We start from the raw sequence: 13,614 nt of genomic DNA on the forward strand, positions 1-13,614 counted from the left end.
GATGGATACAAGAGGATTCATTACACTGTACTGTCCAGTTTTTAATGTGTACATTTATATAAAAGTTTACTTAATTAGAACAAGAGTGCTTGAAATAAGTTTAGAAAAGATTATTATTCTTAGAAAAAGAAAATAAAACATCCTGAAAACGTTTTCCCTTCAGTATCAACCAACCTTTTTGATCGTGACGATCCCCATGATTTGGATTTTTCCGAAGAGCTAGCTCCCTAAATGTGAGAAATAAATTTAAAAGTGAATACAATTATCAAAGAAACATCCCTACAATTAACTGTTTCCCTTTACCAAGATCTCTGATATAGTGATATAAAGAGTATTACTTTTATGCCTAAAACATTTTTATAAAAGGAACTTCAAAAACTAATTCATTTATTCTCAGGCTTCCTTAGATTAAGATTAATTTTCTGGTTTATTTTTTAAATTAAATTATTACTGTTGAATTTTGTAGGGTAGGTAAGAATGCACTGCTATATCATGATTTTTGCCCAAGTCAACAAAGACAAAATAAAGGTATAGAAGTAATCAGATCACAACAGACAGGGAGTTTTGAGGATGTAAAAAAATGTGTCATTTTCTCTATCCCAACATATGGCACAAAGTACCTTCTATAATTCTCTTTGAGATACTAAATTAACCTTCATTGTGCCAGTAATAATCAGTATATTTCTTGAATTAAATTTTTTATACTAGGTGGAAAAAATCTCAAAACTATGCCTGGGTATCCTAGGTAAAGGACCTCAGAATGGGTTCCTATAATAATGCTTAAGATACTCTAAATATCCAGTTTTGAGAACTCTCAGAACCATGGAGTCATGTTCATAAACAATCACCTTGAGTGTCACTACTGCAATATAATAACGTTCAAATACCTATCTGTTAGCAAGCCTTTAGTTGTCTAACTTTAGGTATATTGCTAAAGTGAAATACACAACTTTAGGTATATTGCTAAAGTGAAACACACAATAATAAAAACAATGAACACCTTCTAAAAAAAAAAACTATGCAAAATGAAGTATCATAATAGTTGGGTATAACAATAAACTTAAACACATGCATGTACTAAACAGAAGCAATTTGATTATATACACTCTAGTTAGTTATTAATAATTAGTAAATATATTTTAGATGTTTCAAATTAGTCTCACCTCTTCCTTGCTGTTTTCCATCATATCCGAGTTATTTCCAGAACCACTGTTTTTTTCTTAAAAGAGAAGAAATAAAAACTTTATTTATCTCTTCAAAGCATCATGAAACAGAACACCAATATCTGCAACTCCATGAACCCATTTTTCAATCTATGAAGTACAACAGTACTAGTAATACATTATTCACATTAAAATATTCCTAAAAGAAACCTTCTTACACTGTTGGTGAGAATGCAAAATGGTGCAGCCACTCTGGAAAATAGTATGGAGATTCCTCGAAAAGTTAAAAAAAAGTTTTAAAAAAGTTAAAAATACGACCCAGCAATTAATTGTACTACTAGGTATTTACCCAAAGGATACAAAAATACAGATTTGAAGGGGTACATGTACCCTGATGTCTGTAGCAACATTAACAATAATCAAACTAAGGAAAAACCCCAAATGTACATGTGTACACACACACACACACACACGAATACTACTCAGTCATCAAAAAGAATGAAATCTTCCCATTTACATCAATATGGATGGAACTAGAGGAATATTATGCTAAGCCAAATAAATCAGAGAAAGACAAATACCACATGATTTAACTTCTATGTGGAATTTAAGAAACAAAACAGATGAACATAGGGGAAGGGGGGAAAAAGAGAGAGAGAAGCAAACCATAATGCAGAGAATAAACTGAGGGTTGATGGAGGGAGGTGGGTGAGGGATAGGCTAAATGTGTGATGGGGATTAAGGAGGGCACTTGCTATTATGAGCACTGGGTGTTATATGTAAGTGATGAATCACTAAATTCTACTCCTGAAATCATTATTACACTATATATTAACTAACTAGAATTTAAATAAAAATTTAAAAAAGAAAAAAATATTCCTAGAAGAATATTCTCACTAGAATCACTCTCTTATCACACTAACTCCTTCTTAAAAAGCACTAAATTTCTAAAAATAGTAGTTTGGCATCAAAACACTTCCTACTGTAATTTTCTTTTTTTTAAGTTTATTTATTTACTCTGAGAGACGGAGACAGCACAAGTGGGGGAGGGGCAGAGAGAGAGAGAGAGAGAGAGAGAGAGAGAATCCCAAGCAGACTCCATGCTGCCAGCACAAAGCCCGAGGTGGGGCTCAAACCCACGAAACCATGAGATCATGACCTGAGCCAAAACTATGAGATCATGACCTGAGCCAAAACCAAGACTCAGACGCTTAACTGAGCCACCCAGGTGCCTCCTTACTGTAATATTCTAAGATATTTTCTCTTAAAAGAAAACTTAACCTCTATCTTCTACTAACAATAAAATCATATTATTTCCCTTCACCTAAGACAATGGAAAAATAACAAATCTAAAGGAGGCAGAGGAAAATAAATAATAAAGATGAGAGCTAAAGTTAATGAAACAGAATTAGGAAAATAAAAATCAATGAAACCAAAAGTTAGTTCTTTGAAAAGCTGAATGAAATCAACAAACCTGAATCTAAATTGACCAAGAAAAAAGAGAAAAATTCAAATTACTAGAATCAGAAAGTAAAGAGAGACATTACTATTTACCTTAAAGAAATAAAAGGATTATAAAGAAATATCATGAACAATTTAAGGCCAAAATATTAGATAACAAAATATGGAAAAGTTCCTAAACACACACAAGCTAACAAAACTGACTAAAGAAGAGAGTGTGAATAGATTTATAACTGAAGAGCCTGAATTAATAATCAAAAAACTACCAACGAAGAAAAAGCAAAGGTCCAGATGTCTTCACCACTGAAATATATCAAGCATTCAAAAAAAGTATTCTTGATGCACCTGAGTGACTCAGTCAGTTAAACATCTGACTCTTGATTTTAGTTCAAGTCATGATCTCCTGGTTCGTGGGTTTGAGCCCCACATCAGGCTCTGTGCTGACAGTACAGAGCGTGCTTGGGATTCTCTCTCTTTCCCTCTCTCTGGCCCTTCCCTGTTCACACACTCTCTCTCTCAAAATAAATAAACATAAAAATAAAGAATTTTTCACAAACTATTCCAATAAAAAAAGGTGGGATACTTCCAATAAAAAAAGTATGGGATACTCATACATGTATATGAGACCAGTATCAAACCAAAACCAGAAAAGTTACCACAAAAAGAGAAATCTACAGAACACTATCACAAATACAGACAGAAAAGTCCTCAACAAAATACTGGCACACTTCAGAATAAAAGACAAGTCTTTCTCCCACAGACTAGGAAAAAACATCTGCACAAGATCTGATAAAGGACTATTATCTAAAAGATACAAAGAACTCAACAATAATAAACAACATGATTAGAAATGGGCAAAGATCTGAAGACATCTTACCAAAGACAGAACACAGGTGGCAGATAAGCATATGAAAAGATACTCTACATCATATGTCATGAAGGAACTAGAAATTAAAACAATCAGATAACACTGCAAAAACAATCAATGGACAGATGCAGAACACTGACAACACCAAATGCTGATGAGGATGTGGAGCAACAGGAATTCTCATTTGACTACTGTTGGGAATGTAAAAACGGTACAACCACTTTGGAAGATATTAGGGCAGTTTCTTACAAAACTAACCATTCTCTTATCATATGATCCAGCAATCACACTCCTTGATATTTATTCAAAAAAAAAAGATGAAAATGAAGTCCACTCAAAAATCTGCATATGGGTGCATCTGGGTGGCTCAGTCGGGTAAATATTCAACTTTGGCTCAGGTCATGATCTCATAGTTCAGGAGTTCCAGCCCTGCATTGGGCTCTCTACTGTCAGGGCAGAGCCTGCTTCAGATCCTGTCTCCCTGTCTCTCTGCCCCTTCCCAGCTCTCTCATGCAGGCACTCTCTTGCTCTTGCTCTCTCTCTCTCTCTCTCTCTCTCTCAAAAAAAAAAAAAAAAACATTAACAATCTGCACACAGATGCTTATGAACACCTTTATTTTACATAAACAACCTTGGTAATTTATATAAACATTTTATAAGTAGCTTCATTCATAACTGTCAAAATACAGAAACAACCAACATATCTTTCAGAAGGTGAATGGGATAAACTAACCGTGGTACACCCAAACAATGGAGTATTATTCAGCACTAAGAAGAAATGACCACGAAGCCATGAAAAGAGATGGAGGAAACAAATGCACATTACCAAGTGAAAGAACCCAATCTGAAGAAGCCAACTATGTGACACTCTGGAAAAGGCAAAAGTATGTAAACAGTGGCTGCCAGGAGTTAAGGGGGAAGGAAGAATGGATAGATGGAACAGAGAATTTTTAGTGCAGTGAAACCAACCTGTATATTATTAGGGTAGATCCATGTCATTATACATTTCTCAGAATCCTTAGAATGTACAACACCCGGAGTGAAATCTAATGCAAACTCTGCATTCTGGATGATCATGACTTGTCAGTGTAGGTGCATCAATTGTAACAAATGTACAGCTGTGGTGCAGCCTATTGACAGTGGGGGAAGCTGTGCATGTATGGGGAGAAATACATAGGAAATCCTGCACTTTCCATTCCACTTTTCTGTGAAGCTAAAACTTCTCTCAAAAGTAAAATCTATTTTAAAAGACCCTAAAAAAAGGGATCATCCTCACCTATCTACAAAATATTCACAGGTTAACACCATACTAAGTGGTGAAAAACTGAATACTTTCCTAAGATCAGAAATAAGAAAGAAAATTCACTCTTGCCACTTATATTCAATATTGTAATGGAGTAGCCAGAGCGAGTTGTCAAGAGAAAGAAATAAAAGGCAGTAAGATTGAAAAGGAAGAAGTAAAACTATCTCTCTTTGGAGTTGATATTATCATATATATAGAAAATCTGTGGAATCCACCAAAAAACTATCAGAACTAGTAAAAGAGTTCAGAAAGATTGAAAATACTAGAACAGGGGCGCCTGGGTGGCTCAGTTGGTTAAGCGTCTGACTTCGGCTCAGGTCATGATCCCATGGCTTACGAGTTTGAGCCCTGTGTCGAGCTCTGTGCTAACAGCTCAGAGCCTGGAGCCTGCTTGGGATATTGTGTCTCTCTGTCTGTCCCTCCTCCATTCACGCTGTCTCTCTCTCTCTCTCAAAATAAATAAATAAACAACAAAAAAAGAAAAATACAAAAATATACAAATATCAATTGTATTTCTATTCACTTGTAAAAAATGACCTAAAAATAAAGAAAACAACCCAACTTAACATTAAGATGGCTATACTCCTCAAACTGATCTACCTACCTATGCAAACCCTGTCAGAATCCCAGCTGACTTCTTTCTAGAAATTGACTAGCTCATTTTAAAATTCACATAAAATTAAACAGGAAAAGCCAAAACAACTTTCAAAAGGAAAAACAAATAGGAAGGCTCACAATTTCAAAACTTAGTGTAAAACAATTTTAATAAATACAGTGCAATACTGGCTAAAGGATAGACATATAGATCAGTCAAAAAACATTGAAAGTCCAGAAATAAAACCACATATCTATGGTCAACTGATTTTCAATAAGGATGCCAAGACCCTTCGGTGGGGAAATAGAATCTTTTCAACAAATGATGCTAGTAACATAACTATGTATCCACATGCAAAAAATGAACCTAGAGCCCTGCCTCACTCCACATACAAAAGTTAACTACAGGGGCGCTTGGGTGGCTCACTCAGTTTAGCGTCCCACTCTTGACTTCGGCTCAGGTCATGATTTCACAAGTTCGTTGAGTTCAGATAAAGCCCCACATCCCGCTCTGCACTGACAGACTGGAGCTTGCTTGGGATTCTGTCTACCTCTCTCTCTGTCTCTCCCCCACTTGCTCTCTTTCTCTCTCTCTCAAAATAAATAAAAATAAACTTTAAAAAAAGTTAACTCCAAATGTATCAAACACGTAAATATAAAAGCTAAAGCTATAAAACTCTTAGAAGAAATACAGGGGCAAATCTTTGTGACCTCAGATTTAGTAATGGATTCTTAGATATGACAACAAAAACATGAGCAACAAAAGGAAAATTAGATTAGACTTTATCTAAATTAAAAGCTTTTGTGTTTCAAAGAACATCATCAAGAAAATGAAAGACAACCAACAAAATGAAGGAAAAAATTTGCAAATCATATGCTTGATCCAAGTTTCCACTGAAAGATGAACAACAAACTAAATATGCTACATACATATAATGGAATACTATTTGGCCTTAAAAAGGAAGGACAGAGGGGCGCCTAGTTGGCTCAGTCGGTTAAGCACCAGCTTCGGCTCAGGTCATGATCTCACGGTTCATGAATTCGAGCCCCACGTCAGGCTCTGTGCTGACAGCTCAGAGCCTGGAGCCTGCTTCAGATTCTGTGTCTCCCTCTCTCTCTGCCCCTCCCTTGCTCACGCTCTGTCTCTGTCTCTGTCTCTCTCTCTCTCTCTCTCAAAAGGAAATAAACATTAAAAAGAAAAAAAAAAACTTAAAAAAAGGGAAGAACATCTGGATACAGGCCACAACACTGATGAACCTTGAAGGCATTATGCTAAGTAAAACAGAACATCTGGATACAGGCCACAACATTGAAGGCATTATACTAAGTAAAATAAGCCAGACACAAAAGGACAAAACCTGAAGACCCCTCCCACTTATAGGAGGAGCTTAAAGTAGTCAAATTCATAGAGACAGAATGTAGAATGGTGGTTGCCAGAGGCTGGGGGAGAGAGGATTGGAAAGTTACTGCTTAATGGGTACAGAGTTTCATTTGATGAAGATGAAACGTTCTGGAGATGGATGGTGATGATGTTTGCACAACCATGTGAATGTACTTAATGCCAGAGAATTGTACACTTAAAATTGGTTAAAATGGTAAATTTTATCATAATAAAAAGTCTGGATATATAAAGAATTCTTACAAATCAACGATAAAAAAACAAATACCCAATTAAAAATTGGGCAAAGGATCTGAAAAGACAATTCTCCAAGGAAAATATATACAAATTACCAGTAAGCACATGAAAATGTAGTCATCATCAGTCATCAGGCAAATGACAACCAAATCCAAAATGAGACACTACTTCACATGCACTAGGATAGCTAAAATCAAAAAGTCTGATAATATTGTTGGCATAGATACAGAGAAATCAGAATCCTCATATGTTGCTGGTGGGAATGTAAAGTGGTGCAGCCACTTTGGAAAACATTTTGGCATTTCCTCAAAAGATTTAACATAGTTACCATATAACCTAGCAATTCCACTCCTAAGTATGTACTCAAGAGAAATGAAAATATACTGCCATACACAAACATGTTTACAAATGTTTATAGCAGCATTATTCATAATAGCCAAAATGTGGAAACAAGACAAATATCCATGAACAGATCAAACAAATGTCATATAAAAGAACATTATTTGGTCATAAAAAGGAATGAAGTACTAACTAACGCATGCTACAACACAGATAAACCTTGAACACATTATACTAAGTGAAAGAAGCCAGTTAAAAAGGACCACATATTATACAATGCCACTGATATGTCCAAAATAGGGAAATCCAAAAAGAAAGTAGATTAGTGGGGTTGTTTAAGGCTAGGGGGGTATTTCTTTTGAGGTGATACAAATGTTATAAAATTGACTGTGGTGACAGTTACACATATCTGTGAAATACTAAAACTGCTAAATTGTATACTTTAAATGGGTGAATTTTATGGTATATAAATTATATCTCAATAACTGTTAAAAGTGTTATTAGTCGTTAAGGAAATGTTTTTTATGTGGTTTTACCCACAACAACATATCACTAAATCTCGACCAGCATATATATAATTAAAAAGAAATTAGAGGTAACTCCAAATGCTGGTGTGGATGCAGAGAAATTGGATCACTCATAAATTGCTTTGGCACTATTAAAATGGTGTGGCCCCTCTGGAAAACAGTTTATAGTTTAGGAGTGTCTTAAACATGTAATCATCATATGACCAACAAACTGCACTCCCAGGCATTTATCCTGGAGATGTGAAAATGTATGTTCACACAAATGTTCACCAGCAGTTATATTTGTAATAGTTCAAATATGGAATCAACCCAGATGTCCTTTAACAGGTGAATGGTTAAGCAAACTGTAGTACATCCATACCATGGAAGATCACTACACTGCAATAAAAAGGAAACAACTACAGATAATGCTACAATGCAGATGAATCTCTAGGGAATTAGGCTAAGTGAAAAAACTGAATCCCAACGTATATATACATAGGATTCCATTTATGTAACATGTTTTGAAATGGAGGACAGATTAGTGATTGCCAGGAATTAAACATAGGTAGGAGTCAGGCTAGAGAGGTTAGCATGATTATGAAAGGACAAGATGAGTAATCTGTGAGGGTGGATACATGACTGTGGCAGGGGTTGGGGGGGAGATTGTGAATTAATCCAAGTAACGGAATTGTACAAAACTTAATAAACCCACACAAGTACAAGGAAAACTGAGGAAATATGAATCAGACTCATAGATATCAATAGCTTGATTATAATAATATAGTTTGGTAAAGTATTACCATTATGGGGGCAGTGGGCAAAGTGTATACAAGGGCTCTGTATTATTTGTTACAACTGCAAAAAATATTGCATGTGAATCTATAATTTTCTGAATATAAATGTCACTTTAAAAAACTGTCAGAAAACTAGGAATAGAGGGAAACATCTTCAATTTAGTAAAGTGTATTTACAAAAACCTTATATAGGGAAAAAATAGTTAACATAGAGGGAGGGAGGCAAACCACAAGAGACTCTTAAATACAGAGAAGAAACTGAGGATGGATAGGGGGTGAGGGAAAATGGGTGATGGGTATTGAGGAGGGCACTTGTTGGGACGAGCACTGGGTGTTGTATGTAAGCCAATTTGACAATAAATTTTATTTTAAAAAAAGTTTTTTAAATAAAACCACAAAAAAGATAACTATACAGTTTTATTGGAGAAAGGTTTTGAAGAGTAAGTGTTCCATACACTTTTTATTTTTTAAGGTTTTCTCTTCTAAGATGGATAAATTCTATTAGTCTGTCATCAAAATCACTGACACTTCTATTCCTACCTTTACTCTGTCAAGTACAATGATTTGTTGCTCAAAATTATATTTTTTAGTTCTATAATTTCAAAATGGGTTTTTATAGTTTTTATGTCTGTGCTAAGATTTCCTATATATGTCTATTCATCATAAATGTATTTGCTTTTTTGTGCTTGTGCATAGTTTAAAAGCTGTTTTAATATTCTTGTCTGCTAATAGCAACATTTGAGTTGTCTGTAGACTGGTCTCTAATGATTACCTTTCTACTTCAGAACTTCTTCTATTGGATTGCATACTGTTCATTTTGAAAGATACAGTGAAGACACTGCATCCCATTATGTTCCTCCAAACAGTTGATATTTCTGCTATTGGGAGATATTAGCTGAAATCAAACCCCAAAATATTTACCCTGTACTAAAAGCAACTAAAAGTTTTCTACTGTTCTTTTTAACCCTACCTGAGCTGCCTGAAATCTGGGCTGCACTTGAATAATTCAATCACAAACATGGTTGGAGTTCTTGCAGCTTCTGGAGCTCCCAATCTGTAGCTCTCTTCTAAATGGAACCTTCCCCTCTTTTTACAAAAGCTGCTACAGTCTGGCATAAAAAAAGACTCTCAGATCAATGGAACAGAATGGAGAACCCAGAAATGGACCCACAAACATATGGCCAACTAATCTTTGACAAAGCAGGAAGGAATAGCCAATGGAATAAAGACAGTCTGTCTCTTCAGCAAGTGGTGCTGGGAAAACTGGACAGCAACATGCAGAAGAATGAACCTGGACCACTTTCTTACACCATACACAAAAATAAACTCAAAATGGATGAAAGACCTCAATGTAAGACAGGAAGCCATCAAAATCTTCAAGGAAAAAGCAGGCAAAAAACTCTTTGATCCTGGTTGCAGCAACTCAACACGTCTCTGGAGGCAAGGGAAACAAAACCAAAAATGAACTATTGGGACCTCCTCAAAATAAAAAGCTACTGCACGGCAAAGGAAACAATCAGCAAAACTAAAAGGCAACCGACAGAATGGGAGAAGATATTTGCAAATGACATATCAGATAAAGGGTTAGTATCCAAAATCTATAAAGAACTTATCAAACTCAACACCCAAAAAACAAAGAATCCAGTGAAGAAATGGGCAAAAGACATGAATAGACACTTCTCCAAAGAAGACATCCAGATGGCCAACGGACACATGAAAAAATCCTCAACATCACTCACCATCAGAGAAATACAAATCAAAAGCACAATGAGGGGCGCCTGTGTGGCTCAGTCGGTTGAGCGTCCAACTTCGGCTCAGGTCATGATCTCATAGCTTGTGAGTTCGAGCCCCGCGATGGGGTCTGTGCTGACAGCTCAGAGCCTGGAGCCTGCTTTGAATTCTGTGTCTCCCTCTCTCTCTGCCCCTAACCCACTCGCATTCTTCTCTGTCTCTCTCAAAAATAAATAAACATTAAAAAAAATTTAAAAGCATAATGAGATACCACCTCACACCTGTCAGAATGGCTAGCATTAACAACTCAGGCAACAACAGATGTTGGCAAGGATGCGGAGAGAAAGGATCTCTTTTGCATTGCTGGTAGGAATGCAAACTGGTACAGCCACTCTGGAAAACAGTATGGAGGTTCCTCAAAAAATTAAAAATAGAACTACCCTACGACCCAGCAACTGCACTACTAGGTATTTATCCAAGGGATACAGATATGCTGTTTCAAAGGGACATATGCACCCCCATGTTTATAACAGCACTATATAAACAATAGCCAAAGTAGGGAAACAGCCCAAATGTCCATCGATGGATGAATGGATAAAGAAAATGTGGTGTATATATGCAATGGAGTATTACTCAGCAATCAAAAAGAATGAAATCTTGCCATTTGCAACTACATGGATGGAACTGGGGGGTATAATGCTAAGTGAAATTAGTCAGAGAAAGACAAAAATCATATGACTTCACTCATAAGAGGACTTTAAGATACAAAACAGATGAACTTAAGGGAAGGGAAGCAAAAATAATATAAAAACAGGGAGGGGAACAAAACATAAGAGACTCAAATATGGAGAACAAACAGAAGGTTGTTGGAGGAGTTGTGGGAGGGTAGATGGGCTAAATGGGTAAGGGACATTAAGGAAACTACTCCTGAAATCACTGTTGCACTATATGCTAACTAATTTGGATGTAAATTAAAAAAATAAAATTAAAAAAAAAAGCTGCTAGGGTCTCTAAATTTCTTTATACCTTATCCAACAAGAATGCAGATTACTATCCAAGTCTTAACTGACACCAATTGAGCTACCTGGCACTTTCCTTAAGGAAAAAAGGCTTAACAATTGGAAATTCACTATTGGTATTTCCTTCTTCCATGTGTTAACTCCCCTCCCATTTATGTCTGCTTTTTGTCACTGGCCGTTCCTTCACATAACTGTTTTCAGTATTTTGGTCAGTTTGTAACTGGTATCTGTGGGAAATAATGTGCTTATGCAAATAAGCTAGTCTGCCACCAAACAATATACATCATTTGTAGAAGAGAATTCTAAACAATGGTTGGCAAATTTGAAACTAGGTGAATACCATGAGGACTGAGCAAATGAGTATAAAAAATGGAGGATAACAGGGCCAGATTTCTGTGTTACAGAAAGAAATTAAAATATAAAAAGAGGAAGACTACAATGAAATCTATGGTACAAATTACAATTAAAAGTATCAATATCAACTTGGGGAGAAGATGATATAGAGTAGGAGGATCCTAAACTCACCTCCCCCTATGGTTACACCTCAATAGCACCCACATCAGTGTAAATAACACAGAAAATGACCCAAACACTGCCAAAATAGACTCTCCACCACAATCATAGAGAATACACCACATCAAAAGTGATAGAAAGGATGCAGACATGGTTAGTAACCAAAGTGACCCAAGAGACTGCAGGAAGAAGGGAAACTGCAAACACAGAGAAGGGATAAGAGCAGAACCCACACCAGGCTCCCCAGGCATGGGGGACCTGCACTGGAAAGGCAAATCCCCCATATAACATTTGGCTTGAAAAGGTGAGGAACTTAACATTGTAACTTTTTATAACCAGTGGGCCTCAACACTTTGAACTTTAAAAATCAGCAGGCTTGGCTCTGGGAAAACCAGAGGGCAAGAGGAAAACTGAGTCCCCACCCTTAAAAGGGCCAGCATAACAAACAACCCTGCTGAGATATCACATAGAACCAGCAGTTTAAAAAACACCTGGGGTATACAGGAAGGCGATTTATTTATTTACTAATCTCAGAACCTGCACAGAAGGCACAGGGATCTTTCAGAGACTATTCTAAGAAAAGAATGGGCAGGCACCATTTTCCTCCCCAACCCCCAGTCCAGATACCCGGACACTTTCGGGAACTAGTGAACACTCTTGGGACCAGTGAATACTCTCCACCTAGCTTGCAAACAGCACACCATGCCCTCCACAAGAGTTCTGCAATGTAGCTCCAGGTCCTCTCCAGAGCAGACTAGTGCGTAACTTGCTAACACCATGAACCCTACCCACACCACTACCTTTCCTGCCAATCTACCCTATTTGACACAACCCCAGCAAGAGTCCACCTAGAGTGGCACCATAAAACTGGCATTGTGCAAGCAGACCTAACAGTGGCTAGAACCAATACAAGTGACTCATGCCCTGGGGAGAAGGACAAATAACCACACAGCCCAGTTCAACTGTGGCACCATCAGAGGGCTGAGGGCAGACAGCTGGCTGATGACAGGCCCTGCACACTGATGTAAGTCTCAGGGGACAACACAAGGAGAGTATTCTGTAGTTGAGTTCAGAGGGTACCCTGCAAATGTCTCATAGCAGGAGCCATTCCCAGACTGGCCCACTGACAACACAGGGACCAAACTCTGCCCATAAGAGGCAAAGGGAGCTTTGCATCTAACTGCACTGAAAAAAAAATGTGGCTCAGCCACAACAATAGTGTGCAAACAACATATATACAGGAGACACCCCCAAAACTCAAGGTTCTGGTGAACAGGGGACATCGCACTACGCGGAACTACAGGACGTCTTCCTTATAAGGCCATTACTTACAAGCATAAGATACACTGACTGTCCTAACACACAGAGTTAGACAAAATGAGAAGAAGAATATGCCCCAAATGAAAAAAAAAAACCTGACAGGTAGAGAGGCAAGTGAAATGGAGATAAGTAATATGGCTAACAGAGAATTTAAACAAATGGTCCTAGAGATACTTACTGGAATTGAGAAAAGAGTAGACGATCTCAAGGAGACCCTCTACAAAGAGATAAAATATAAGAAAGAATGGGGTGCCTGAGTGGTTCGGTTAGGTGTCTGACTCTTGATTTTGGCCCAGGTCATGATCTCTCAGTTCGTGAGATATCGGAGATATCTGCACTAACAGCACAAAGCCTGCTTGGGATT

General features: G+C 37.0%; 1 protein-coding gene across 13 annotated transcripts in view; it reads right to left on the bottom strand.

Annotated features, from left to right (window-relative positions):
- ATRX (ATRX chromatin remodeler) overlaps positions 1–13,614 on the bottom strand; it is a 307,952-nt gene that overhangs the window by 226,991 nt on the left and 67,347 nt on the right. For all 13 annotated transcript variants that reach the window (XM_053202513.1, XM_053202509.1, XM_053202506.1 and 10 more), the window contains 2 exons: positions 1,164–1,219; positions 175–227 (listed from right to left, as the gene is read on the bottom strand). In XM_053202513.1, the coding sequence (XP_053058488.1) occupies positions 175–227; positions 1,164–1,219 (109 nt within the window). The remainder of the gene's footprint in view (positions 1–174; positions 228–1,163; positions 1,220–13,614) is intronic.

This window comes from Acinonyx jubatus, chromosome X (assembly GCF_027475565.1).
Source record: "Acinonyx jubatus isolate Ajub_Pintada_27869175 chromosome X, VMU_Ajub_asm_v1.0, whole genome shotgun sequence".
NCBI lineage: Eukaryota > Metazoa > Chordata > Mammalia > Carnivora > Felidae > Acinonyx > Acinonyx jubatus.